Source organism: Phyllobates terribilis, unplaced genomic scaffold, assembly GCF_046119375.1.
Source record: "Phyllobates terribilis strain yellow unplaced genomic scaffold, ASM4611937v1 Scaffold_1__5_contigs__length_1240528914, whole genome shotgun sequence".
In the NCBI taxonomy this organism is placed as follows: Eukaryota; Metazoa; Chordata; class Amphibia; order Anura; family Dendrobatidae; genus Phyllobates; species Phyllobates terribilis.
The window spans coordinates 1,013,662,625-1,013,687,585 of record NW_027362761.1 but is presented as its reverse complement, the minus strand read 5'-3'; the positions used below and the strand labels follow the sequence as shown (position 1 = coordinate 1,013,687,585).

The 24,961-nt window shown below is 49.0% G+C and overlaps 1 protein-coding gene across 4 annotated transcripts in view; it reads right to left on the bottom strand.

Annotated features, from left to right (window-relative positions):
- LOC141157210 (probable ATP-dependent RNA helicase DDX60) overlaps positions 1-24,961 on the bottom strand; it is a 1,123,923-nt gene that overhangs the window by 646,128 nt on the left and 452,834 nt on the right. For all 4 annotated transcript variants that reach the window (XM_073644228.1, XM_073644203.1, XM_073644220.1 and 1 more), the window contains one exon: positions 1,585-1,729. In XM_073644228.1, coding sequence (XP_073500329.1) covers positions 1,585-1,729 — 145 coding nt within the window. The remainder of the gene's footprint in view (positions 1-1,584; positions 1,730-24,961) is intronic.

Genomic DNA, 24,961 nt, shown 5'->3' with positions numbered 1-24,961 from the left:
ACTGTGCTCAGTTATGGGCCCCAATATATAGAAAGGATATAAATGAGCTTGAAAAGGTACAAAGGAGGGCAACAAAATTAATAAGGGGAATGGAGGGACTGCAATACCCAGAGAGGTTGGCAAAACTAGGACTATTCAGCCTGGAAAAGAGAAGGTTGAGGGGGGACATAATAAATGTGTACAAATATGTTAGGGGACAGTATAGAGATCTTGCCCGGGATTTGTTCAAAAGGAGGGATATTACGGTAACAAGAGGGCATTCACTAAGACTGGAAGAGAAAAGGTTTCAGCACCAGCATAGGAAGGGGTTCTTTACGGTAAGAGCAGTGAGAATATGGAATTCACTGAGTGAGGAGACGATAGTGTTGGATTCACTAAACCAGTTCAAGCGGGGACTGGATGCATTTCTAGATACCAGGCAGATTTCAGCGTATACTTAAAAATAAAATAAAATAGTAGGTTGATACAGGGATTTATTCTGACTGCTGGTTTCAGAGTCGGGAGGGAATTTTTCCTCAGGTGAAGATTGGCTAAATCATTTGGGGTTTTTGCCCTCCTCTGGATCAACTTTAGCAATTACAGAACTAACAGGTCGAACTTGATGGACGCAAGTCTTTATTCGGCTTTACTTACTAACTACTACTACTAACTAACTAACTAACTTGGACACTCTGTATCCGAGGTCTTAACCTACTAGCACCGGTCCTGTGGCACATGGAAAGGGAAGATGTCGTCGGTGTTCTGCAAAGGAGAAGAACAGAGACGTCAAGTTCAATAATGTTGTGTGTGGTGTTGCATTGGTGTCTTATAGATTCCTGGATGGTCGAGGATGACCATCATTAAGGATAGGAGGAATGTGAGGAGGTGGACCAGCTGCCATGTTCCCCCTGAATACATCAATGCTACTGTGGTATAAAATATGTAGGATGTGAATACTGTTTTGTTCCTGATATGTTTTCTTGTGGTATCAAGTGTTAATTTCCCTGTGGGCTACAGTACTAACCAACGGCCACAAGATGTTACTGTCTGCCTTTTCACTCTTGTACAAAACTGGGTGAGAGGTTAAGTTCTGCCCAGCGAATTTGAAAAACACCGTAACAAATAAAATTTAAGATTGGTCCAACTATAAAATGAATACATAACAGACATAGAAATTGACGTGCCTGCTATTCCTGCAGGTTGTTCTCACAGAGGCATCATTAATAAGGTGACAGGTTCTCTTTAAAGACATAAGTCTCATGCACACAGCTACATCTGTAGTACAGCACCTAATAGCCTAATATGGGCCTATGCTAAACCAACATGTGTCTCATGGTTTGTATGTAAGCACAGGAAGGTTATCATTAGAATTTATTTTGCCCCCACCTTTGGCAAAGATAAAATGCATCACAAATCTCAAAGTAAATCTGCCTTTTGTCAACACGTCATAAAATAAATGAGAGGATTGAGACAAAAGGTAAGAAAGCGCAAATTTCGAAAGTTTTCACGTTATTAAATTTTTCTTTTATTTTTCTCGTTTTTGCAATAATTATTATGATTTTCAATATTTGAGCAACATTTCAATTTAGTATGGCACATACATACCTGTGTGATTCTCTTTTTCACAGTAATATGCTATGTTTTTCAAAAGCAGCTCATCACTTATATCAGAGACATGGGTCCAGTCAATAATCTCATTTTTAATGTGATCGCTCATCTGAGTCAAAGCAAATTCCACACATAAAGCGTACTAGGAAACACAAAGATTGGAAATAATAATATTTAGAGTGTAAATTTAATTAGTTACCAAACTGACAATGAGGATAAATTGTAAGTACAACATTATTGTACAACAAAATACAAGTCAGATAATTACTACAGCAAACAGTAATGTCAGTAGTGCACATGGAGAGAAAGGGCAGAGATGAAAAATAGCCTTGATTATTGTGACAGGTAAGTACACCCAAAAAAGAAGAAACTATTATTTTTAGTACTTTTTATTTAGCTTTTTCAAAATCTACCTTGTGACAAAACAATGAGATGCACAGTGCCATATTTTCCACTAGGCACGAGAAGTCCAATCCCTAGGACAGTGGGTGTGCAGATAGCATCAGCTGATGGGGAATAAAAGTAACTGATTAACTAATCAGCTCCCTGCCCGGACATTCAGAAGCATGATTAGGTGACTCCATCACACTGTTGACATCATTAACATAAGCACTCCATAGTAGAATGGAGAATCAAGGAATTTATATTGTAGATAAGTCCAAAACACAAGGCCAAGTCGACCTGTCATTGGCTACAGCAGAACAAAATGAAGGTTCTGGAGTGGCCATCTCAGTCTCCTGACTAGTAATGTGCGAGCAGTACAATGCTCAGGTACTCGTTGCTCGGTTCGAGCACATTGGAATACTCGGGTGCTCGACCCGAGCAACAAGCCCAATGTAAGTCTATGGGAAACTCGAGCATTTTTCAGGCGGGCCCTCCTCGGCGGTCTGCAGAGGGCCTAAAAATTGCTCAAATCGATGGGAACAGTGCTCAAATGACATGGGAACAGCATGGGGAAGACCCCTGGAAACATCTCTAACTACCAGATCACTGCTGTCAACAACGTTGTCAGAGTATTATGCCACTTTTACGGACTCACAATAAAACATACAAAAACGAAACCAAAATGGATTTTCCTGCGAAATATGTTAAGAAACATACTTTCCAAGGTAATGACTTGTATATAAGGCAAAATAAATAATCAAAACCAAAAATACTCCTCCACACTTTGGGCTATGTTCAAACGTAGCGTTTTTGATGCTTTTTTGCACTTTTGCATTGCTTTCAACAAAGACAAATGCATTCACTAGGAAATGTCATTTTAACATTTTACAACCTTATCTGGCCATGTGGTGTGTGACACATCATCAGACACATGCATACAGTGCTGAAAAGACATGGGAACAGCATGGGGAGGACCTCTGGAACAATCGGACACCCAGGTCACTGCCTAAAAGTGTGCCCATCATAAATGATCCTTGGCGCATGCGAAGATGCCTCCCGCCATGCACCTGTCGTTGCAGACTTGCAACAATCACGTCCTTGTCCCAGTACAGCGTTCAGTTGTCCCTACTCCATTTCTTGGAATGCAAGCGCAAGTATGCAGCCAGCCACCCACCCAAAGGCTGCAATACTATACTGCCAAATTTTTGACAGCTGCTTGCACTTGAAATGTGGCCTTTTGGGCTCGTGGAGGCGGAAACTTTTCATAACCTCATGCCAGCGGCGGCCGGGTGTCCATGCTCGGTCCCCAACCGCCACTGTTTCTCCCTTCCACAAGCAAGGGTCCCACAACATTACCCGTGCCCTCCCCAGTGCACTTACTGGGAAGGACCACCTAACCACAAACATGTGGACAGGTGAATGTGGCCAGGGACGGTATGGAGCCAGTCCACAGCTTTTTTTGCTGAGTTGTATTTCACCACAGCCATATTCTTTAGCTTGGTGAAAGGACTTTGGAAACGATATCTACCCAGCTGTCATTTCTACCAGGAAGTCCTCTAAAGCTGTGGATTTTTAGGCTTGTGGAGGCGGAAGCTTTTTACAACCTCATGCCTCGTGTCCATACTTGGTCACCAGCTGCCACTGTTTCTCCCGGTGTTGTCTCCACCTTCTACAAGCACGGGTCCCTGAACATTACTGCTGGTACTTTTCTGTGGGAATCTGCTTGCCTCCTACCAGCCTGGAATATTTCCAGTAAACTATGGTACGATGCCATGGTATTAGCACTGCCCCCAGTACCAGTAGCAAAGCCTTCCCCAATTTCCTTCTCAGGAATTTTATTTTGTAGACTGAGTGGCTGCCCAAATACATTAATTTCTCACAAAGGAGCTGAAGATAGAGTGGCAGTAGTGCAAGTTTTTCCAGCCTGTTAGATATCAGAGGGTGAACGGCAGCACAATGGATCAGTGGTTAGCACTGAAGCCTTGCAGCGCTGGGATCCTGGGTTCAAATCCCAGCAAGGACAACATCTGCAAGGATTTTGTATGTTCTCCCCGTTGTTTCCACCTCAGTAAAAAAGTAGCCATAGTGTGTCCGGGAACCTTCCCACACACTTTTCTTAGCCAGGACTGCTTCTCGGCAGGGTTGGATGGTCCCAGAATCCTCTGGTGTGCCCTGGCTTCTACATCAGGAGAGTTCATGATAGCGCTAACTTTACAGCTGCTATGGGGCTCTTGAGCGGGAGAGAAAGGTGAGCCCTCAGAATCAAATCCTCTGGAGGGCCCAATGTTTTTCAATCTGAAACAGCTTCTCAGTGGGAGTTATATTTCACCACAGCCACATTCTTTAGCTCAGTGAAAGGACTGGCATAAAGGGAAACCGTATCTACTCGGCTGTCATTTCTCCATCACCAGGTTCCGCCCATTGTTACACACGACCATGCCTGGCTGTATGTTCATCGGTGAGAGCCACAGATCAAGCTGCTGTGTTACAGATTTCAACAACTCTGCAGCGCTGGGTGGTTTGTCATCTAAGCATTAAGCATGTTATCCTCAGCACAGCCTGTTGCCGCTTGGCCAAGGCAGTGCTGCAGTGATTTCAGCTTGTGACTGATGTGGTCATTTCGGAGATGGAGGAGAAGGTGCAGGAGCTGAACAATGTGATTACATTGAGGTTACATTGGCGACTCTGTTTTTTATACTAAAGAAAGATCCTACTGTTTTTTTTACGTTATTTTTTAAGGCAAATGCATTTACCAGGAAATGTCATTTTAGCATTTTACAACCTTATCTGGCAATGTGGTGTATGACACATCATCAGACACATCCTGTTTCATTGATGATGGAGGGACTCTGAAAGACACATACAGCAGGGCCACAGTAACAAGTACGACATGTTCCCATTAGAAAGGAGAGGGTCTGCTATACAGTTATAGGGTATGCAGTGAGTCCAACGGCTGACCAAATTTAGGAAAAACCCCACTAAGAAATTAAAGACACATAGAGCAGGGCCATAGTAACGACAATTTCCCATTAGAAAGGAGAGAGTCTGCTATACAGTTATAGGGTATGCAGTGAGTCCAACGGCTGACCAAATTTAGGAAAAACCCCACTAAGAATTTAAAAACACATAGAGTAGGGCCACAGTAACAAGTATGACATGCTCCCATTAGAAAGGAGAGGGTCTGCTATACAGTTATAGGGTATGCAGTGAGTCCAAAGGCTGACCAAATTTATGAAAAACCCCACTAAGAAATTAAAGACACATAGAGCAGGGCCACAGTAACGACAAATTCCCATTAGAAAGGAGAGAGTCTCCCATAGTGTTGGCCTATGCAGTGAATACAAGGGCTGCCAAAAATTTGGAGGCACTTCAATGCCCCTTGGAAGAGACGTGGAGGAGAGCCTCATAAAAAAATGTTCCCATTAGAAAGGAGCGGGCCTCCTATACTTGTAAAGCCCATGCACTAAGTGTATGGGCTGACAAACATTTACCCCTGGGGGGTGCACATGAACATGCTGTAAAAAAAAAATTTTTTCATGGGCATCATAAACACCCTTTAAAAAAATTATGTGGGTGTTGCATCACTGACCACAGTCACCCTGGTGATATGGTGGTGGAGGATGAGGAGAAGGAGGAGGACAAGAGCAAATAGCCAAAACCGGGAAGCGTATACCCATGTGTGGGTGTGAAAAGGTGCATGGGAATACACCTCCCAAGAAAAGACACTGGATTTGAGTTTATGTTACGCTGCTATCATTCGGTGTTGTTCAGAAGTCTGGCCCAATCCAGCCCTTGTTCATTTTTATAAGAGTCAGCCTGTCAGCATTTTCAGTTGACAGGCGTATGCGCTTATCAGTTATAATTCCACCAGCGGCACTAAAAACCCACTCTGATAAAACACTGGTGGCAGGGCAGACCAGGACCTCTAAGGCATAGAGAGCCAGTTCATTCCACGTATCCAGCTTGGATACCCAATAATTACAAGGCACAGAGGAATCACGGAGGACGTTGGTACGGTCAGCAAGGTACTCCCTCAGCATCTTCCAAAACTTTGCACTCCTTGTGAGAGTACCCCGCGCCTCAGGGCCTGTGCGATGGGAGGGGCTGAGAAAACTCTCCCAGAACTTTGACAGTGTTCTCCTGCCTCTGCTGGATTGAAGTTGCGTCTCTCTCGCCTGTACTCTTTGGTTGTCCAACGAAGTGTGCCCTCTGCCGCCAGCGTTTTCAGATGGGAATTAGTTCTGCAACAAGGGCCTTCTGGTACAGCCCCATTTTTGTAGACCTGTCCGCCTCAGGAATAAGAGATATAAAGTTCTCCTTGTAGTGTGGGTCTAGAAGTGTCACCAACCAGTAATGACTGTCACCCAAAATTTTGAGAACGCGAGGGTCATGAGAAAGGCAGCGTAACATAAACTCAGCCATGCGTGCCAGACTACTAACAGGCAAGACTTCCGTGTCCTCACCAAGAGGAAGACTGATCATGCTCTCCTCCTCCTCCTCTCTGTCCTGTGGTCATCCATGCTGAAGAGACGGTATGACAGCTGTGCAGGTGGTACCATCTATAGTTTCAGAAGACAGAGAAGCGGGATGGTGACGCTAATTATGGCGTCATCGCCGCTCATCATCTTGGTGGAGTCCTCAAAGTTTTGGCGGATGGTACATATGTCTGACATCCATGTCTACTCCTGAGGTCTTATGTGTGGAGTCTGAACTGAATACCAACGGCCTTGTTGATGCTGGTACTCAACAACTGCCCTCTTCTCACAAATCCTTCACAACATCTGCAGTGTACAGTTCCAAAGCGTGGGGACATCACATACCAGTCTGTGAGCCGGAAGCTGCAAATGCTGCAGAAACACGGCAAGGGCGGCGGAAGCTGTAGCTGACTTTCTAAAATGTGCACACAGGCGGCGTACTTTAACAAGCAGATCCGGCAGCTCCAGGTAGGATTTGAGAAACCGCTGAACCACGAGGTTAAGGAGGAGCTCGCCTCGCCTCAGAGCCGCCACCAGGTTCCGGCCATTGTCACACACGACCATGCCTGCCTGTAGGTTCAGCGGTGTGAGCCACAGATCTGCCTACTCTTTCAGAGCTGTCCACAACTCTTCAGCATTGTGCGGTTTGTCACCTAAGCACCTTGGCCGTGGCAGTGCTGCGGTGCTTCCAGCTTGTGACTGATGTGGTCATTTCGGAGATGGAGGCTGAAGAGGAGGAGGAGGCTGAGGAGGATGAGGTGCAGGAGCTGTAGACTGTGGGGGCAACCCTGATTGACCATGGCGTCGGGAGGACTTGTTCCGTCCCAAGGTCCGACTGGGTCCTGGCTTCCACTATGTTAACCCAGTGTGCCGCCAGCGAGACGTACCGTCCATGCCCACAAGCACTTGTCCACGTGTCCGTGGTTAGGTGGACTTTCCCGGTAACTGCGTTGTTGAGGGCATGGCTAATGTTTTGTGACACGTGCTTGTGTAATGCGGGGACGGCACATCGGGACAAGTAGTGGCGGCTGGGGACCGAGTACTGAGGGGCGGCCGCCGCCATCAGTTTGCGGAATGCTTCAGTCTCCACGAGCCTAAATGCAACATTTCGAGCGCAAGCAGTCGTGAAATTTGAGAATTTTGTAATGTGGCCTGTGGGGCGTTGGCTGCATATTTGCGCTTGCGTTCCAAGGACTGGGGTATGGACAACTGAACGCTGCGCTGGGACAAGGACATGGACGTGCTTCCTGATGCAGGTGCAGGGCAGTAGGCATCTTTGAATGCACCATGGACAGGGGATTGGCTTGCATGCACAACATCGGAAGAAGCAATGGTGACACCTGCAGACACTGTTCCTGGACCCTGGGGTTCAGCCCACAAAGTCGGGTGCTTTGCTGCCATGTGCCTGATCATGCTGGTAGTGGTCAGGCTGGTTGTTTTGCCACCCCTGCTGATGCTGGCCTGGCAGGTGGTGCAAATGGCCTATTTGGGGTTATCGGCAGAGTCTTTAAAAAACAATCAGACTCGGGAAGACCTAACAGTTGTACTGGCAACTTCCTTCGTGTTGGTGTTACGGGGAACGGTTGCCTGCCTTCTTTCTGTGGCTACCACACTGCTTCTTCCTGCCTGTTGGGGTGCTCTGCCTCCCTCACCCTGTGTGCTGCTGTCCTCGCTCTGCATGTACTCCTGCCCGGTTGGGTCAGTTACTATATCATCCACCACCTCGTCTTACACTGCCGCACCCTGGTCCTCCTCCTGACTTTCTGGCAATTGTGTCTCATTATCGTCCACCTCTTGTGACACTTTCCCACCGTCGCCTTCGTGTGACAGTGGCTGCTCAAATATTTGGGCATCGCTACACGCGATCTCCTCTTGCCCCGCTTCAAGTGGACCAGGCGAGAGGCCCGAATCTATAAATGGAAAAGTGAACAGCTCTTCAGAGTGTCCAAGTGTGGGATCAGTTGTCTCCGGGCACTCGGCATGGTGGGAGGAAGGAGGATCAGGGTGAGGAATATGCGGTCCAGACTCACGGCTACTGAGACTTGACCGTGGAAGACAAGGTGGTGGTGGTGGTGGCTAAGTGACTGTAAGCATAGTCCGCTATCCAACCAACAACCTTTTGACACTGCTCTGGGTTCAATAGTGGTGTGCTGCGGTCCCCTAGGAATTGGGACAGGAAGGTCAGGCGAGAAGATGTGGGTGTTTGTTGTGGCACAATTTCAGCTTGCCCACGGCCATGTCCACGGCCTCTGCATGCACCATCACCATCACATCCAGTTCCCCGTCCCTTGCCACGTGCCTTGCGCATTTTAAATGGAGGACAGTATCTTCCACGCTCACTACAAATGACTGAGTTTGGAGCGAACTTATATGTGATCCGTGTGACGGAGAAAACAGAGTTTTAAATACCTGGCCTGTAGGTAAGTAGTTTGAACAGCAAACTGGTGTGAATTGCTTCACTGACACACTGAAAGAAATTTTTAATGGAGGCCAGAAATGGCAGTATTTTCTGACAATGTATATGTGATCCGTGTGACGGAGAAAACAGAGTTTTAAATACCTGGCCTGTAGGTAAGTAGTTTGAACAGCAAACTGGTGTGAATTGCTTCACTGACACACTAAGGGTATGTGCACAAGATGCAGAAATGAAGCAGAAAATTTCTGCATCATTTCTGCATCTCCCTGGCAGAAAAAACGCATGCAGATTGTGCATGCGTTTTCCCTGCAGAATACATGCGGATTCACATGCGTTTCCACATGCGTTTCCGCATGTGGATTGACAAGCGCTTTCCAGGCGATTTTAGCATCACCTGGAAAGTGCTTGACAACTAGGTCACACTATATAAATCCATGCAAACAGCATGGATTTATATAGTGTGACCCGAGAGAATGGTAAAAATAAAAAATACATGTATACTTTACCCTCCGATGGTCCCCGCTGTCCTGCTCACTCCGTTCTCCCGGCTGCTGGCAATTTTGAATTGAAAGACCTGCCGACGTCAGCGGCACGTGACCCGTCACATGACTCTGACGTCACCGCAGGTCCTTCAACTCACTGCAAAGTGCAGGGAACCAAGCAGGAGCGCAATGCGGGCCGACAGATGGTAAGTATATATATTTTTTTTATTTTATTCTTTTTTTACAGCTTTTTTAATGTTACCTGGGTGTGGATGAGACTCTCCTCTCCTCCACACCCGGGTACCATCCGCACATTAGAACGCACCAATTACGCAAGTACAGATGCAGTTTTGCGGAATTGGCGCGTTCTAATGCAAGTCAATGGTGGCAAAAACGCCGCGTTAACGCAAAATTAATTGACATGCTGCGGATTTTTGAGCGCAGCGTTTACGCTGCGGAAAAATCCGCATCATGGGCACAGCACATGCGGATTTCCATTGGGGAACATTGCTGCCCTTCTACCATGCGTTTTTAATGCGTTTCTGCAGTGTTTACGCAACTGCAAAAATGCCGCGGAAACGCATTAAATACGCATCGTGTGAACTCAGCCTAAAGGAAATTTTTAATGGAGGCCAGAAATGGCAGTATTTATACAGGTGCCTCACGGTCTGTAGAAAGCCTAAAAAGTGCCCAAAACGATAGTGACAGTGCTCAAATGACATGGGGACAGCATGGGGATCGCCCCAGGAAGCATTTCTGACCCCCAGATCACTTCTGTCAACAACGTGGTCAGAGGTATTAAGCCACTTTTACGGGCTCACAATAAAATGTTCAAAAACGAAACTGAAACTGTTTTCCTGTGAAATATGTTAAGTAACATCATTTCCAGGGTAAAGACTTGTGTATTAGGTAAAATAAATAACCAAAAACAAAAATACTCCTCCACACCTTGGGCTATGTTCACAAGTAGAATTTTTTATGCGTTTTTGCACTTTTGTATTGCTTTCAATCGTGACAAATGCATTCACCGGGAAATGTCATTTTAACATTTTACAACCTTATCTGGCCATGTGCTGTGTGACACATGCATACAGTGCTGAAAAGACATGGGAACAGCATGGGGAAGACCCCTGGAAGCATCTCTGACACCCAGGTCACTGCCTAAAAGTGTGCCCATCAGAAGTGATCCTTGCCGCATCAGAAGACACAGACTTGCTACTATCTCCGTGCAAATCCTTGTCCCAGGGCAGTGTTCAATTGTACCTCCCCATTCCTTGCAATGCAAGCACAAATAGGCAGCCAACCACCCACCCGCAGGCGGCAATACAGTACTGCTAGCTTGCACTTGAAATGGGACCTTTTAGTTTGGAGGAGGCCGAAGCTGGCCACTACCTCATGGCTGCGTCAGCGGTGAGGTCTCCATACTCAGTCCCCAGCCGCTACTGTTTGTCCCGGGAACCTTCCCCACACTTTTCTTAGCCTGGCCTACTTTAGGGCAGCATTGGACTAGCCCACCAGACAACCAGAGACTCCTCCGGTGGGCCCTGGCTCCTCTATCAGGGGAGTTGAGAGTGCCAAGGTGAGGAGCATGATGATGATGATAGAAGTTAGCATCTGCTTTGTTTTCTTGGAATGCAAGCGTAAGTGTGCAGCCTGCCACCCACCCAGCCCCAGGCTGCAATACCATACTGCTAGCTTGCTTGCACTTGAAATGAGGCCTTTTAGGCTTGTGGAGGCAGACGACGGCCACCATTTCATGGCTGCGTCGGCGGCCTGGTATCCATACTCAGTCCCCAGCCGCCCGGCGGCCGGGTGTCCACACTCGGTCCCCAGCCACCAGGGGGCGGCCGGGTGTTCATACTCGGTTCCCAGCCGCCCCTATTTGTCCCGGTGCACCTTATACACAAGCGCGCATACCAAAATATTACCTGTGCCCTCCCCAGTGCATTTAGTGGGAAGGACAGCCTATTCCGCTGTAGTGTGTGCATGTCAACCCCCTGTTCATGGCACATGTGAAGATTCCTCCCGTCCTGCACCTGTTGTTGCAAACTTGCAACTATCCCCGTTCCAATCCTTGTCCCAGGGCAGTGTTCAATTGTACCTCCCCCATTCCTTGCAATGCAAGTGCAAGTAAGCAGCCAGCCACCCACCCACCCCCAGGCTGCAATACCATACTGCTAGTTGCTTGCACTTGAAATTGGGCCTTTTAGGCTTGTGGAGGCAGACGACGGCCACCATGTCATGGCTGCGTCGGCGGCCTGGTATCCATACTCAGTCCCCAGCCGCCCAGCGGCCGGGTGTCCACACTCGGTCCCCAGCCACCAGGGGGCGGCCGGGTGTCCATACTCGGTTCCCAGCCGCCCCTATTTGTCCCGGTGCACCTTATACACAAGCGCGCATACCAAAATATTACCTGTGCCCTCCCCAGTGCATTTAGTGGGAAGGACAGCCTATTCCGCTGTAGTGTGTGCATGTCAACCCCCTGTTCATGGCACATGCGAAGATGCCTCCCGCCCTGCACCTGTTGTTGCAGACTTGCAACTATCCCCGTTCAAATCCTTGTCCCAGGGCAGTGTTCAATTGTACCTCCCCCATTCCTTGCAATGCAAGTGCAAGTAGGCAGCCAGCCACCCACCCACCCCCAGGCTGCAATATCATACTGCTTGCTTGCTTGCACTTGAAATTGGGCCTTTTAGGCATGTGGAGGTGGAATCTGGCCACCACGTCATGGCTGCTTCGGCGGCCTGGTATCCATACTTAGTCCCCAGCCGCCCAGCGGTCGGGTGTCCACGCTTGGTCCCCAGCCGCCAGGGGGCGGCCGGGTGTCCATACTCGGTCCCCAGCCGCCCCATGGCCGGGTGCCCACACACGGTCCCCAGCCGCCTGGGGGCGGCCGGGTGTCCATAAACGGTCCCCAGCCGCCCCCATTTGTCCCGAGGTGCCTTATACACAAGCGCGCATACCAAAATATTACCTGTGCCCTCCCCAGTGCATTTAGTGGGAAGGACAGCCTAACCACAAACACGTGGACAAGTGAATGTGGCCAGGGATGGTCCATCTCACTGACGCCTTCACACTGGGTTAATATTGTGGAAGCCGGGACACAGTTGGACACTGGGTTGCAACACGTCCTCCAGACATAGAGGATTGCAGGTCCTGGGTCAATCAGGCTTCAACACAAAGTTTAGAAGGTAGACAGCAGAAGTGGTCGGCCTCCTACACAACGAGCAAATTATTTATGATTATGAGTAGTGTTGAGCCACCCCCGTAGTGTTCGAGTTCGGTTCAGTTCGTCGAACACCCGTGTGTTCGTCGAACTGTTCGTCGAACACCTTCGAACACCGTTAAAACCAATGGCAGGCAAACAAAAACACATAGAAACACATAGAAAACACCTTCAAAGGTGACCAAAAGCTGACAAACTGCTCAGAAGACATAACTAACACATGGAAAAGTGACAAGTACATATAGTCATGCGAAAATAAAAGAGGTGGAGGAGTAAAAGGAGGGGGAGACACAGATATAGGCATGTCATGCCCTTCTAAAATCCAAAAAGTGAGAAGCCGACACGGCCAGTCCATTCCTGCCCGTGCCACCTCCATGTCGCCGGGTTTGTGCCAGAGCCGCGGTGGACCCTGACGGCCAGCCCCCCTCTCCCAATACTGGTGCCTGTCCGCTGGTGGGTCGAGCGAGCCCCCCTGTGGTGGAGGCAGCTCTAAGCTTTTTAATTTAAATTGTCTCTCTAATTTGAATGAATACACTTTAAATCCTTTTACAAGGATCTATTGGAGGGCAAGTCTCATGCCAGCATCCGCGTAATTCCAGCTCCAGTAGCGTCCACTAAAGCTGCTGCAGTTAAAAAGCTTTTATAAGGATCGAGCTCGGCTGTCCACCACAAGGCGTCCTACCGCCAGTCCCAGCCCCTATGCCTTGGGGTGCCTCCTGATGCTCTTCACTGAGTATCCCGTGGTCCCGAAGCATTTCCTTTGAAAAAATTAAGTGTCCAAACTACAGGTAGTGTAGCTTGCTTAACAGCCGGGATAATCCGCTGACTAGTAGACACTGCTACTAGGCACAAAGTATTTCCTGGGCTAGATGCAGTTCAAAATTTGTAATTAGATACTCTCGTTGGATGCTGAGAAAGCATTCCATAGAGTCTCCTAGCACGCCATATATTATTCTCTTAAAAAGCTTGGGGTAGGGGTCTAGGGGACCCTTTTAAAGCCAAAATCACGGCCCTGTATCGCAATACGTCACCTAGGCTGAAGATAAATGGAACTGTAGCACCCTGAGGGCTCGGTTTCTACAGAGGTATTGCACCTCACCCAGAGGTGTGATATCTCACTCTCAGGTAAGGATGGAGTGTGGATCAGGACCCGACACCTGCATGCATTACACCACATTGCCGTGGGGCAGGGCGACCAATATGCCCCTGAGATGGGCACGACAGTCCCTGTCCCTGGCTGGAGTGGGAGGAGGGAACACTGAGGAAAGGGAACACTGTAGTGCAGGAGCAGGGAGGAAGCAGTTCCTGGGTGCATTGAAAAGGGAGTATAAAAGGTGGGCACCATCTTAGTTCAGTGCAGAGAAGTCTGAGCAGAAGTGACAGGGAGCGGGGGCTCTGCATGAGCTCTGCTCCGGAGACGGGCCTAGTAACAGAGGCCCAGGCCTGGAAGAGGGAGAAGGAAGGAATAGGAGCGGAGAAGGCTCCAGGAATGTGGAATGAAGGGATCCCAGGGGTGCGGATGGGCGAGTCGCCACAGCACGCCCGAATCCACCTGCGTGGAGGGGTCAGGCCAAAGGGGGAGACCGGTCCCCGAAACTAGTGGAGGCGGGAAACGACCCTCAGCTAGAAAACGGAGGCTGTGACATTTTATGTGGCGCAGCCCATCGCTACACACGCTAGCAGGGCAGCACATAGGGTCAGGGAAACTGGTGCCAAGTTTACCAAGAGGAGGCCCGAGGCAGCCGGACGGAAGGGTTGGTAAGAAAGGCCAGACAAAGGACACACAAACGGGGTCCTGTGAAGCGCTCCAAAGTTATCTGGGAGTTGTCTGAGCCCCTCACCTGGTGAGCACAGTACGACGTGGGCAGCCGTTACCTGCAGAAGTGGTCTGGATAATAAGAACTGTGAGTAAAGGCCCTGGACTGCATCACTGACTCCGTGTCGTTACTGCTGCTGCCCTGCACCATCACCCTCATCCTCCGCATACACTGCCCTGAGGCTATACTCCTCCCGTGGGGAGTTATGCTACGCTCTGCTGCACCCACAACACCAGCCTCAGTGGTCTGCCCTGCAGCGGCGGTTCACTCTGACCGCAATCCACAGGTGGCGTAGTCGGACATTTAAACATCAAAACCACATAAATAGTTCCGCCACTGGTTTGACCGCCCTGAGCCACGGAACCGGGTCGCCGCCACGGAGACTACAACCACCAGCATCCACCAAAAAGGACCCGGCTCCGGGTGTCCCAAGGCCCAGGGGGCGCGTCAGAACATTTTCATCACCTTTCATAATCACCAATGGGACAAGGCAGGGATGTCCTCTGTCCCCTCTCTTATACATCCTAGTGACGGAGCACCTGCTCTCATCAATTCGCCATAACCCCAATATTAGGTGGATTGAGGTGGGAGGCACCGAGTACAAGTGCTCTCTATTTGCTGATGATGTTCTAGTATATATCACTCAATCACATATATCCATCCCCGCTGTTATGGCTGAAATAGATCACTTTGTTACATGGTCAAATTTTAAAACCAATGCAGCGAAGTCTGGGGCCCTCGATGTCCCCCTCCCCAAATCCATACAGGATTCCATCCAGTCCAACTTTCCCTTTGCCTGGCCCTCACAGGGTATCAAACACTTAGGAATTCCTATTCATAGAGACCTCTCCCATCTATGTTATCTTAATTTTGGGCCCTTTATTGAACAACTCCATACAGACCACGGTTGGCAAGTTAGAACTATAAGATTCACTACGTGAACCACTGGTGTTTTGTGGAAAAGCACATGTACACTGTGTTCCAAATTATTATGCAAAAAGTGTTTAGGAGTGATAAGGGAAGAATTTGTTTGTTTATCAGTTAAACTCATTGATGGTGATGTGTGTCAGGGCTCTTTATATCACTGTAAGCAATTGCAGACACCTGTGCTAATTAGTTTGGCAGGTGTGTCCAATGAAAGGCAAGACTACTTAAGAAGGCTGTCCCACATTATTAAGCAGCCTACATTTTCTGCCAAAATGGGAAAGAAAAAGGATGTGTCGGCTGCTGAGAAGCAACAAATTGTGGAGTGTTTAGGTCAAGGCATGACTACAATCAACATTGTGCGATGATCAGGATGAAGTGTCTTGGCAATCAAGAAGTATGTAGCTGATTCACAGTACACACGTGTGTGTGCTGATAAGGGCAAATTGAGGACGCTTTCCTACAGGCAATTACGTCAGGTTAAAAGAGCAGCGGCAAAAAAGCCTTGTCATAGCAGCAGACAAGTTTTTGAAGCTGCTGGTGCCTCCAACGTCCCCTGAACAACAAGATGCAGGGTCCTTCAGAGGTTTGCAGCTGTGCATACGCCATCCTGTCGACCTCCTCTATCCACTGCACACAAGCAGAAACGGCTCCAGTGTTCCAAACAATACATGAAGACTGACTTCAAAACTGTTGTGTTCACGGATGAGTGCCGTGCAACGCTCGATGGTCCAGATGGATGGAGTGGAGGATGGCTGGTTGATGGACACTCCACGCAAACATGGCTACAGCGCCAACAAGGAAGAGGTGGAGTAATGTTTTGGGCTGGAATAATGGGGAGAGAGATTGTCGGCCCCTTTAGGGTCCCTGAAGGGGTAAAGATGAACTCCATAATGTATGTGGAGTTTCTCAAACAGCACTTCCTGCCATGGTTCAAGAAGAAGAACCGTGTATTCCACAGCAAGATCATTTTCATGCATGATAATGCACCGTCTCATGCTGCACATAACACATCTGCATCTCTGGCTGATATGGGCATAAAAGGGGACAAACTTATGGTGTGACCCCCATGCTCCCCTGACCTCTACCCCATTCAGAACCTCTGGAGCATCATCAAAAGGAGTGTCTATGATGGCGGGAGGCAGTTCACATCTAAGCAACAGCTCTGGGAGGGTATTCTGTCCTCATGCAAAACAATTGAAGCAGAAACCATCCAAAACCTGACAAATACAATGGACGAGAGAGTTCAGAAGCTCCTTTCGAACAAGGGGTCCTATGTGCAAATGTAACATCACCTAGAATAAAGTTTTGAGTTGAAAACTGTTTGATTTCAGTTTCTAATAACCTGCTAATGCTTATAATTTCAAAAATGACAATTTTTTTGGTCTTTATTAAAATGAAAAGGTTGATCGAAGAGTGTGGGGGATCTAAGAGTGTGGCAACCCAGTAGTCAGGATTACTTCGAATTCTGACAATCTGAGGGTCATGTTACAGGTAGTGCAGCAAGAAGGCACTTATGTGTCTTGCGCATCTCAGAGCCCCAAAATTATTTTCCGGGCTAGAAGCAGCTAAAAATTATTATTAATTTTAAATCTGGTGGAGCTTAGTATAGATGGCCTAATAGAATCAGTACTGCACACTGCTACAAAGCCCAAATTATTTTCCAGCTAAGATACAGATAAACATGATTAGTAATTTGAAAGCTTAAAACGGTTGGTGAGGCGATTTTAACCAATCATCAAGCTTTTACTCTCCCCAGGATGACACAAGGGTAGAAAAGTCATTTCGGATCCATGATTTGTTCATCTTTATGAACGTGAGTCTGTCTACATTATCAGTGGAGAGCCGCGTGCGCTTATCTGTCAGCACACCACCAGCAGCACTGAACACACGTTCAGACAGAACGCTGGCTGCGGGGCATGACAAGATCTCCAAGGCGTAAGTGGTGAGCTCTGGCCTTTTATCCAGATTGGAAGCCCAAAAAGAGCAAGGGTCCAGTGACACAGTCATGGCTTCAATGTTTACTTGGAGATACTCCTGTACCATCGTCTCTAGGCGTTGACTATGTGTCAGACTTCTTGTCTCCTGTGGCCTTGCAAAGGATAGGCTAAAAAAGTGGTGAAATGATTCCGCAAAATTGATGTTACCAGCAGATACTGTGTTTCTGTTACGGTTTGAGTGCTGAACCCTCGACGGTCCCACGGTTGGCAAGTTGGAACTGTGAGATTCACTACGTGCACCACTGGTGTTTTGTGGAAAAGCACATGTAAGATTCTGCAACAGTCTCTGCTGATACTCCTGCATGCGTGCATCCCTTTCTATGGCAGGAATAATTTCTGCAAATTTACTTTTGTACCGGGGATCTAACAGTATGGCAACTCAGCAGTCAGGATTATTTCTAATTCTCACAATTCGAGGGTCATGTTGCAGGTAGTGCAGCAAGAAGGCACTCATGTGTCTTGCGCATCCAGGAGCACCAAGTCCCTGTTGTGTTGGTGGTGAAGTAACAATCATGCTTCCTTCCTCTGTCCTCTCCCCCCCAACCTCGCACAACAGAAATGTGATCAAGGTCTCCCTCATCTGATGAGTCTTCCATCAGTGAAATGCACCCTGTCACACACAGAGTTTCTCAAAGAAGCGGTGATGTTGTGTGCGACATGCTGGTGGAGCGCAGGCACACCTTTCTTTGAGAAGTAGTGCCGACTGGGCATCTGGTACTGGGGCACTGCGACGGACATAAGGTCTCGAAAATCCTCTGTGTCCACCAGGCGGAAAGGCAGCATTTCTGTAGCCAAGAGCTTGCAGATGGTGAAATTCAACCTCTTAGCTTTCTCATGGCTAGGAGGAAATGGTCTTTTACTTGTCCACATCTGAGGGACCGAGGGCTGGCTGTTGTGCTTAGACAGGGTTGATAAGGGTGTCCCCAGCAAACTGCCGGTCTGTGAGGAAGATGCAGGCGGACATGATAGGTTGCCTTGATCCAAAGGTGGTGCTATCGATGTCGGACAGCGCTCAACACCAGCTGGTGTTACCACCTCCAAAGAAAATGATGACCTGTCAATCACACTGGCTGTTGCGGGTAAAGAGGTGGCAGGTCTGCGTCCCAAAACAGGTGTGACTGCTGTCCCCTCAGTCACAGATGATGAAAAGGCCATAGATGCACAAGATGGGGCAGACGGTGGTTGGCCCGGCCGGCTAGGACGCATTGTAGCACAGTGAGCTTCCCACTGCAACTTATGCTTCATGTCCATGTGCCGGTTCATGCATGAAGTACTCAAACTATGTATTTTTTGGCCTCTACTTAGCTTTTGCTGACAAATGTTACAGATAACACGAGTTGGGTCATCTTTATCGATCTGAAAAAATGCCCAGGCTATGCAAGGCTTAGCACCCATGCGACCTGAAGAGCCACCACGACTTGTTGTCAGAGGCAAAGTTGTGTTTGAGGATGCAGTTGTTGACGTGCTTCCAGTACTGCGTCTCTGTCCAGGAAGGCGCAACCTAACCTCGTCGTCACTAGCATCCTCCTCCACCTCCTCTGCTGACCTCATCTCTTGGCTGACTGTGGGTTGACAGTAAGTGGGATCTCCAACCTCATCATCATCACCCTGTGTGTTATCACACCCGTCGTCCTCAGAGCCAACCTGTTCCTGCCCTGACAAAAAACTAAAGTTGTCGCTCCAATCAGGTATTTGAGTCTCATCATCGTCTTCCTCATTGTCTCCACCAACAGGAGTTACAGTTTGGGAATGAGGGTCTACATTATGGTCAGAACCTTCTGCGTCTGGTCCTGGATCCGACTCATAAAGATTCTGGGCATCAGTGCAGATCATTTCCTCGTCTGGATTCACAGAAGCACTGGAGCCAACCTCTGATTCCCAGGCTATAGTATGAGTAAACAGCTCTGCAGACTCAACCATCTGTTCTACCTCATACTCAGACGGGCAGCTGGAGATTTGGGAGCTGTGAGGAAGCAAGTGCAATTGGGGTGACACCTCTGAGGACTGGAGTATTTGTGATGTTGAAGTTGATGTGGTGGAGAGCCAACTTAAAGGAGCACTTGATATCCGTTGAAGCACCTGCTGTTTTTGTGCCTCATCTGGAATTTGTAGCGATTGGTGTGGCCGTAAGAAAGGGATCTTATTACATTGTCCGCTAAAAGAAGTAGACATTTTAGTTTGGCTGGAAGATGGTCTTTCTTCTGCAGATGTTACTGTTGCTTTAACACCTACTCCACGGACACAACCTTTTTTCCCCTTCCTAACATGCCTATTCCCCTTTCCACCAGCAGCAGGCCTTTTTCCACTCATTTTGGTGGTTAACTAATTCACAACTCTGGAGTTGTTTGCACAAAAAAACAATGGATGGGAACCGAGCAGAGCTGAGTGGCCAAACTGTGGTATTAGGCCAAAACTATTGGCTGGGTTAGATGCAGAAAAAAATTATATTCAATTTGCAACCTGATGGAGGTCAGTATAGATGGACTAATAGACCAAGTCCCACACACTGCTAGAAGCCCAAATATTTTTTCAGAGCTAGATGCAGAAAAAAATTATATTCAATTTGCAACCTGATGGAGGTCAGTATAGATGGACTAATAGAACAAGTCCCACACACTGCTAGAAGCCCAAATATTTTTTCAGAGCTAGATGCAGAAAAAAATTATATTCAATTTGCAAACTGATGGAGGTCAATATAGATGGACTAATAGACCAAGTCCCACACACTGCTAGAAGCCCAAATATTTTTTCAGAGCTAGATGCAGATAAAAATTATTTTTAATTCGCAACCTGGTGGAGGTTAGTATAGATGGACTAATAGACCAAGTCCCACACACTGCTAGAAGCCCAAATATTTTTTCAGAGCTAGATGCAGAAAAAAATTATATTCAATTTGCAACCTGATGGAGGTCAGTATAGATGGACTAATAGAACAAGTCCCACACACTGCTAGAAGCCCAAATATTTTTTCAGAGATAGATGCAGAAAAAAATTATATTCAATTTGCAACCTGATGGAGGTCAGTATAGATGGACTAATAGACCAAGTCCCACACACTGCTAGAAGCCCAAATATTTTTTCAGAACTAGATGCAGATAAAAATTAGTTTTAATTTGCAACCTGATGGAGGTCAGTATAGATGGACTAATAGAACAAGTGTAATGCACACGCCCGGACTGACTGGCGTGTGCGTGTTTATGTAGTGATTCCACTGTGCCATGAACCGGAGAGTGCCTGGAGGGGCGTAACTAAGTATCTGCCCGATCCGACCAAGGTCGCACGACGGCATACGACGCCAGTGCACCAGGGAGGAACCGAGCAGAGGAACCAGGGTCTACTCCAGGTCAGACTCCGGACACGGCTGTTGACCCACACCGGGGAATACAGGAACAGGCAGACTAGAGCACAAGCTGGGTAGGGTCCAGTACAGACTGGGAGACAAATTCGAAACCGCAGACGCGGTAGACAGAGCTGAGCAAAGCGAAAACCGCAGACGCGGTGGACAGAGCTGAGCAAAGCGAAAACCGCAGACGCGGTGGACAGAGCTGAGCAAAGCGAAAACCGCAGACGCGGTGGACAGAGCTGAGCAAAGCGAAAACCGCAGACGCGGTGGACAGAGCTGAGCAAAGCGAAAACCGCAGACGCGGTGGACAGAGCTGAGCAAAGCGAAAACCGCAGACGCGGTGGACAGAGCTGAGCAAAGCGAAAACCGCAGACGCGGTGGATAGAGCTGAGCAAAGCGAAAACCGCAGACGCGGTGGACAGAGCTGAGCAAAGCGAAAACCGCAGACGCGGTGGACAGAGCTGAGCAAAGCGAAAACCGCAGACGCGGTGGACAGAGCTGAGCAAAGCGAAAACCGCAAACGCGGTGGACAGAGCTGAGCAAAGCGAAAACCGCAAACGCGGTGGACAGAGCTGAGCAAAGCGAAAACCGCAGACGCGGCGGATAGAGCTGAGCAAAGCGAAAACCGCAGACGCGGCGGACAGATCTGAGCAAGGCGAAAACCGCAGACGCGGCGGACAGAGCTGAGCAAAGCGAAAACCGCAGACGCGGCGGACAGAGCTGAGCAAAGCGAAAACCGCAGACGCGGCGGACAGAGCTGAGCAAAGCGAAAACCGCAGACGCGGTGGACAGAGCAGAGCAAAGCAAAAACTGCAGACGCGGAAGGAACAGGGCTCTGTTCACACGGAACAGACTAGAAGGGAAAGGCAGAACCAGATACCCACAGGGTACTTGCAGAGAAGTAGCGAGTGGACCACAAACTCACAAACGGAAGTACAGTGACAACGAGCAGGAGTAGGTACGAGTTCAGACTCTGCAGAAAAAGGAAAGGAACGGACATAGAGAAAAAACAGGTAAAAGATAGGAGAGAGTTCAGACTGGAACTGAGTGTACGGAGGAGACCGACACTGCAGCGGGATACAGGAGTGGGTCTGGGAATACGGCCCCCAGAGAGGCGGGACGAACAGGCAAGGAGCGTGTTCAGACTGGCCTGGAAATACAGCCTCCAGGAAGGCAGAACGAATAGGCAAGGAACGAGTACAGACTGCAGGTTAAGGTACACAGATAGGACACAGTACAGACATGGGAACAGATACTGCAAGACAGGTAACATAGACAGGACCTGGCATGTCAGAGACAAAAGCCAACTGACAGGGCAAGATGCTCAGGCATGGGTTAATGGGGCAGCTGGTTTAAATACCAGGTGACAGACAGCAATAGGCTGAGGACGCACAAAGGGTGTGCCTGCAGCAGGTACAAAAAGCAGGAAGTGATCGGGCGCCGCCCATAAGCAGCAGACACAGAAGCAAACAGACAGCATGGAGGGAAGCCAGAGAGACACCCTGGACTGGAGATCAAGTGCACGCTCTTGCACAGTGGGAGATGGACCACTATGCAAGGACGCCGCCAGGTATGTTACAGTACCCCCCCCTTACGCCCCCTCTTCTTCAGGCCTGCCAGAATGTTCCGCAGGGAATTCGAGGGCCAATCCTTTACTTCAAGTAGATCACTTCCACTGTCCACTGGAGAAACTGGTCTCATCTGGGTAGCTAGGATGCTACCTCCTATCCAGCCATCCTCAGCAACAGACGAAACAGGTGGAGTACCAGGAACAGCACACAGGGAAGTCTCTCTCCACTTATTATCAGGTAGCACCCCAGAGGGTTCAGGAGACAACTGGAAGTCCTCCGCCGGGTTGAAGGAGTGCAGAGACTCGGGGGTAACCTCTGCTTCGGGGTACATCTTGTCAAACTCACAGGATGAAATGGGCGAGGTATCAGGTACAAGGTGTAGAAAAGTCCCTGTTACCTTGTTATCTGGTGGTACCCAGGAGGATTCAGAAAACAACTGGGAGTCCTCCGCCGGGTCAGAATAGTGCAGAGACTCGGGGGTAACCTCTGCTTCGGAGTACACTAGGTCGGACTCGCTGGATGAAGCGGGCGAGGTATCAGGTACCGAATATAGAAGAGTACCTGTCCATTCGTTATCAGGTAGCACCCCGAAGGGTTCAGGAGACAACTGGAGGTCCTCCGCCTGGTCGGAGGGGTGTAGAGACTCGGGGATAACCTCTGCTTCGAGGTACATCTTGTCAAATTCACAGGAAGAAATAGACAGGTTATCAGGTACAGGGTGAAAAAAAGTCACTGTCTCTTTGTTATCTGGTGGTACCCCGGAGGAGTCAGGAAACAACTGGAGGTCCTCTGCCGGGTCAGAAGAGTGCAGAGGCTCGGGGAAAACATCTGCTTCAGAGTACACTAGGTCGGACTCACTGGACGAAGCAGGTGAGGTATCGGGTACCGAGTATTGGAAAGTCTCTGTCCATTCACCACCAGGTGGCACCCCGAAGGGTTCTGGAGACAACTGGAGGTCCTCCGCCTGGTCAGAGGGGTGTAGAGACTCATGGGTAACCTCTGCTTCAGAGTACACTAGGTCAGACTCACTGGACGAAGCAAAAGAGGTATCAGATCCAGGATATAGGAAAGTCTCTATCCATTCACCACCAGGTGGCACCCCGAAGGGTTCTGGAGACAACTGGAGGTCCTCCGCCTGGTCGGAGGGGTGTAGAGACTCGGGAGTAACCTCTGCTTCGGAGTACACTAGGTTGGACTCACTGGACGAAGCGAGCGAGGTATCAGGTACAGAGTTTAGGAGAGTCTCTGTCCTTTCGCTACCAGGTAGCACCCCGAAGGGTTCTGGAGACAACTGGAGGTCCTCCGCCTGGTCGGAGGGGTGTAGAGACTCGGAGGTAACTACCACTTTGGGGTACCCATTGTCAGGCTCACAGGACGAAGCGGACAAAGTATCGAGTACTGGGTGTAGAGAAGTCTCTCTCCATTTGTCATCGAGTGGTATCCCGGAGGATTCAGGAGGCAACAGGGGGTCCTCCGCCAGGTAGTAGAGGTGCACAGACTCTGAGGTAACCACAGCTTTGGAGCATCCTTGGACATGCACACCGGTTAAAGTGGGTGAAGCATCTGATGCCGGGTGCAGGAAGTTCTCCTGTGTGGAGTCTGGATGGGCAGAAGTCTCTTCGGGCAGGAGAACTGGTGCACTACCCACGCACATTACCCGTTGGGGCTTCTCCGGGATACAGGGAGATGAAGCTTCAGTAGGGACTTCAAGGTTGGGGTCAGGAGGTCTCAGGGAGGACAGACCCTGGCGTGACGGCTTGCCTCTACGCCTAGCACGTCTGGACTGCCTCTTGAGGTTGGGAGAAGTATTCCGGAAAGCGTAGTCACCCTGTGAGGATTCTGGGTGGGCAGTAGTCTCATTGGGCTGGAGGACTATTGCGCTACCCACACACATTACCCATTGGGGCTGCTCCGGGATATTGGGAAGTGAAGCTTCAGCAGGAGCCTCCGGGTTAGGATCATCAAAGACCATTAGAAAGGCCACCAGAAAGGCCATTAGGTCCAGGAGGATCGGATCCTGGGTTTCATATAGGGGGTTGATCCATTCCAAGGCATCACCCGCCAGGTAAGACATTATGAATGCCACCTTAACCCGATCGGTGGGAAAACATAGAGGGTAGAACTTGAAGTGTAGCATGCATTGCTCCACAAATGCACGACTTTGTCTTGGATCCCCATAATAACGTAGCGGATCCGCAGGAACGAGAGCAGATAGATCCATCTGGACGGGTGCGTAATTCGCCTGGAACTCAGCTAAAGGGAAAAAAAAATTTTTATTTATTTATTTTAATGCATGTATTCGCTGGAAAACTTCTCAGAGAGCGAAGGCCGTGGGGCTCAACGGGAACCATGGCCTGAGCATGCTGTAATGCACACGCCCGGACTGACTGACGTGTGCGTGTTTATGTAGTGATTCCACTGTGCCATGAACCGGAGAGTGCCTGGAGGGGCGTAACTAAGTATCTGCCCGATCCGACCAAGGTCGCACGACGGCATACGACGCCAGTGCACCAGGGAGGAACCGAGCAGAGGAACCAGGGTCTACTCCAGGTCAGACTCCGGACACGGCTGTTGACCCACACCGGGGAATACAGGAACAGGCAGACTAGAGCACAAGCTGGGTAGGGTCCAGTACAGACTGGGAGACAAATTCGAAACCACAGACGCGGTAGACAGAGCTGAGCAAAGCGAAAACCGCAGACGCGGTGGACAGAGCTGAGCAAAGCGAAAACCGCA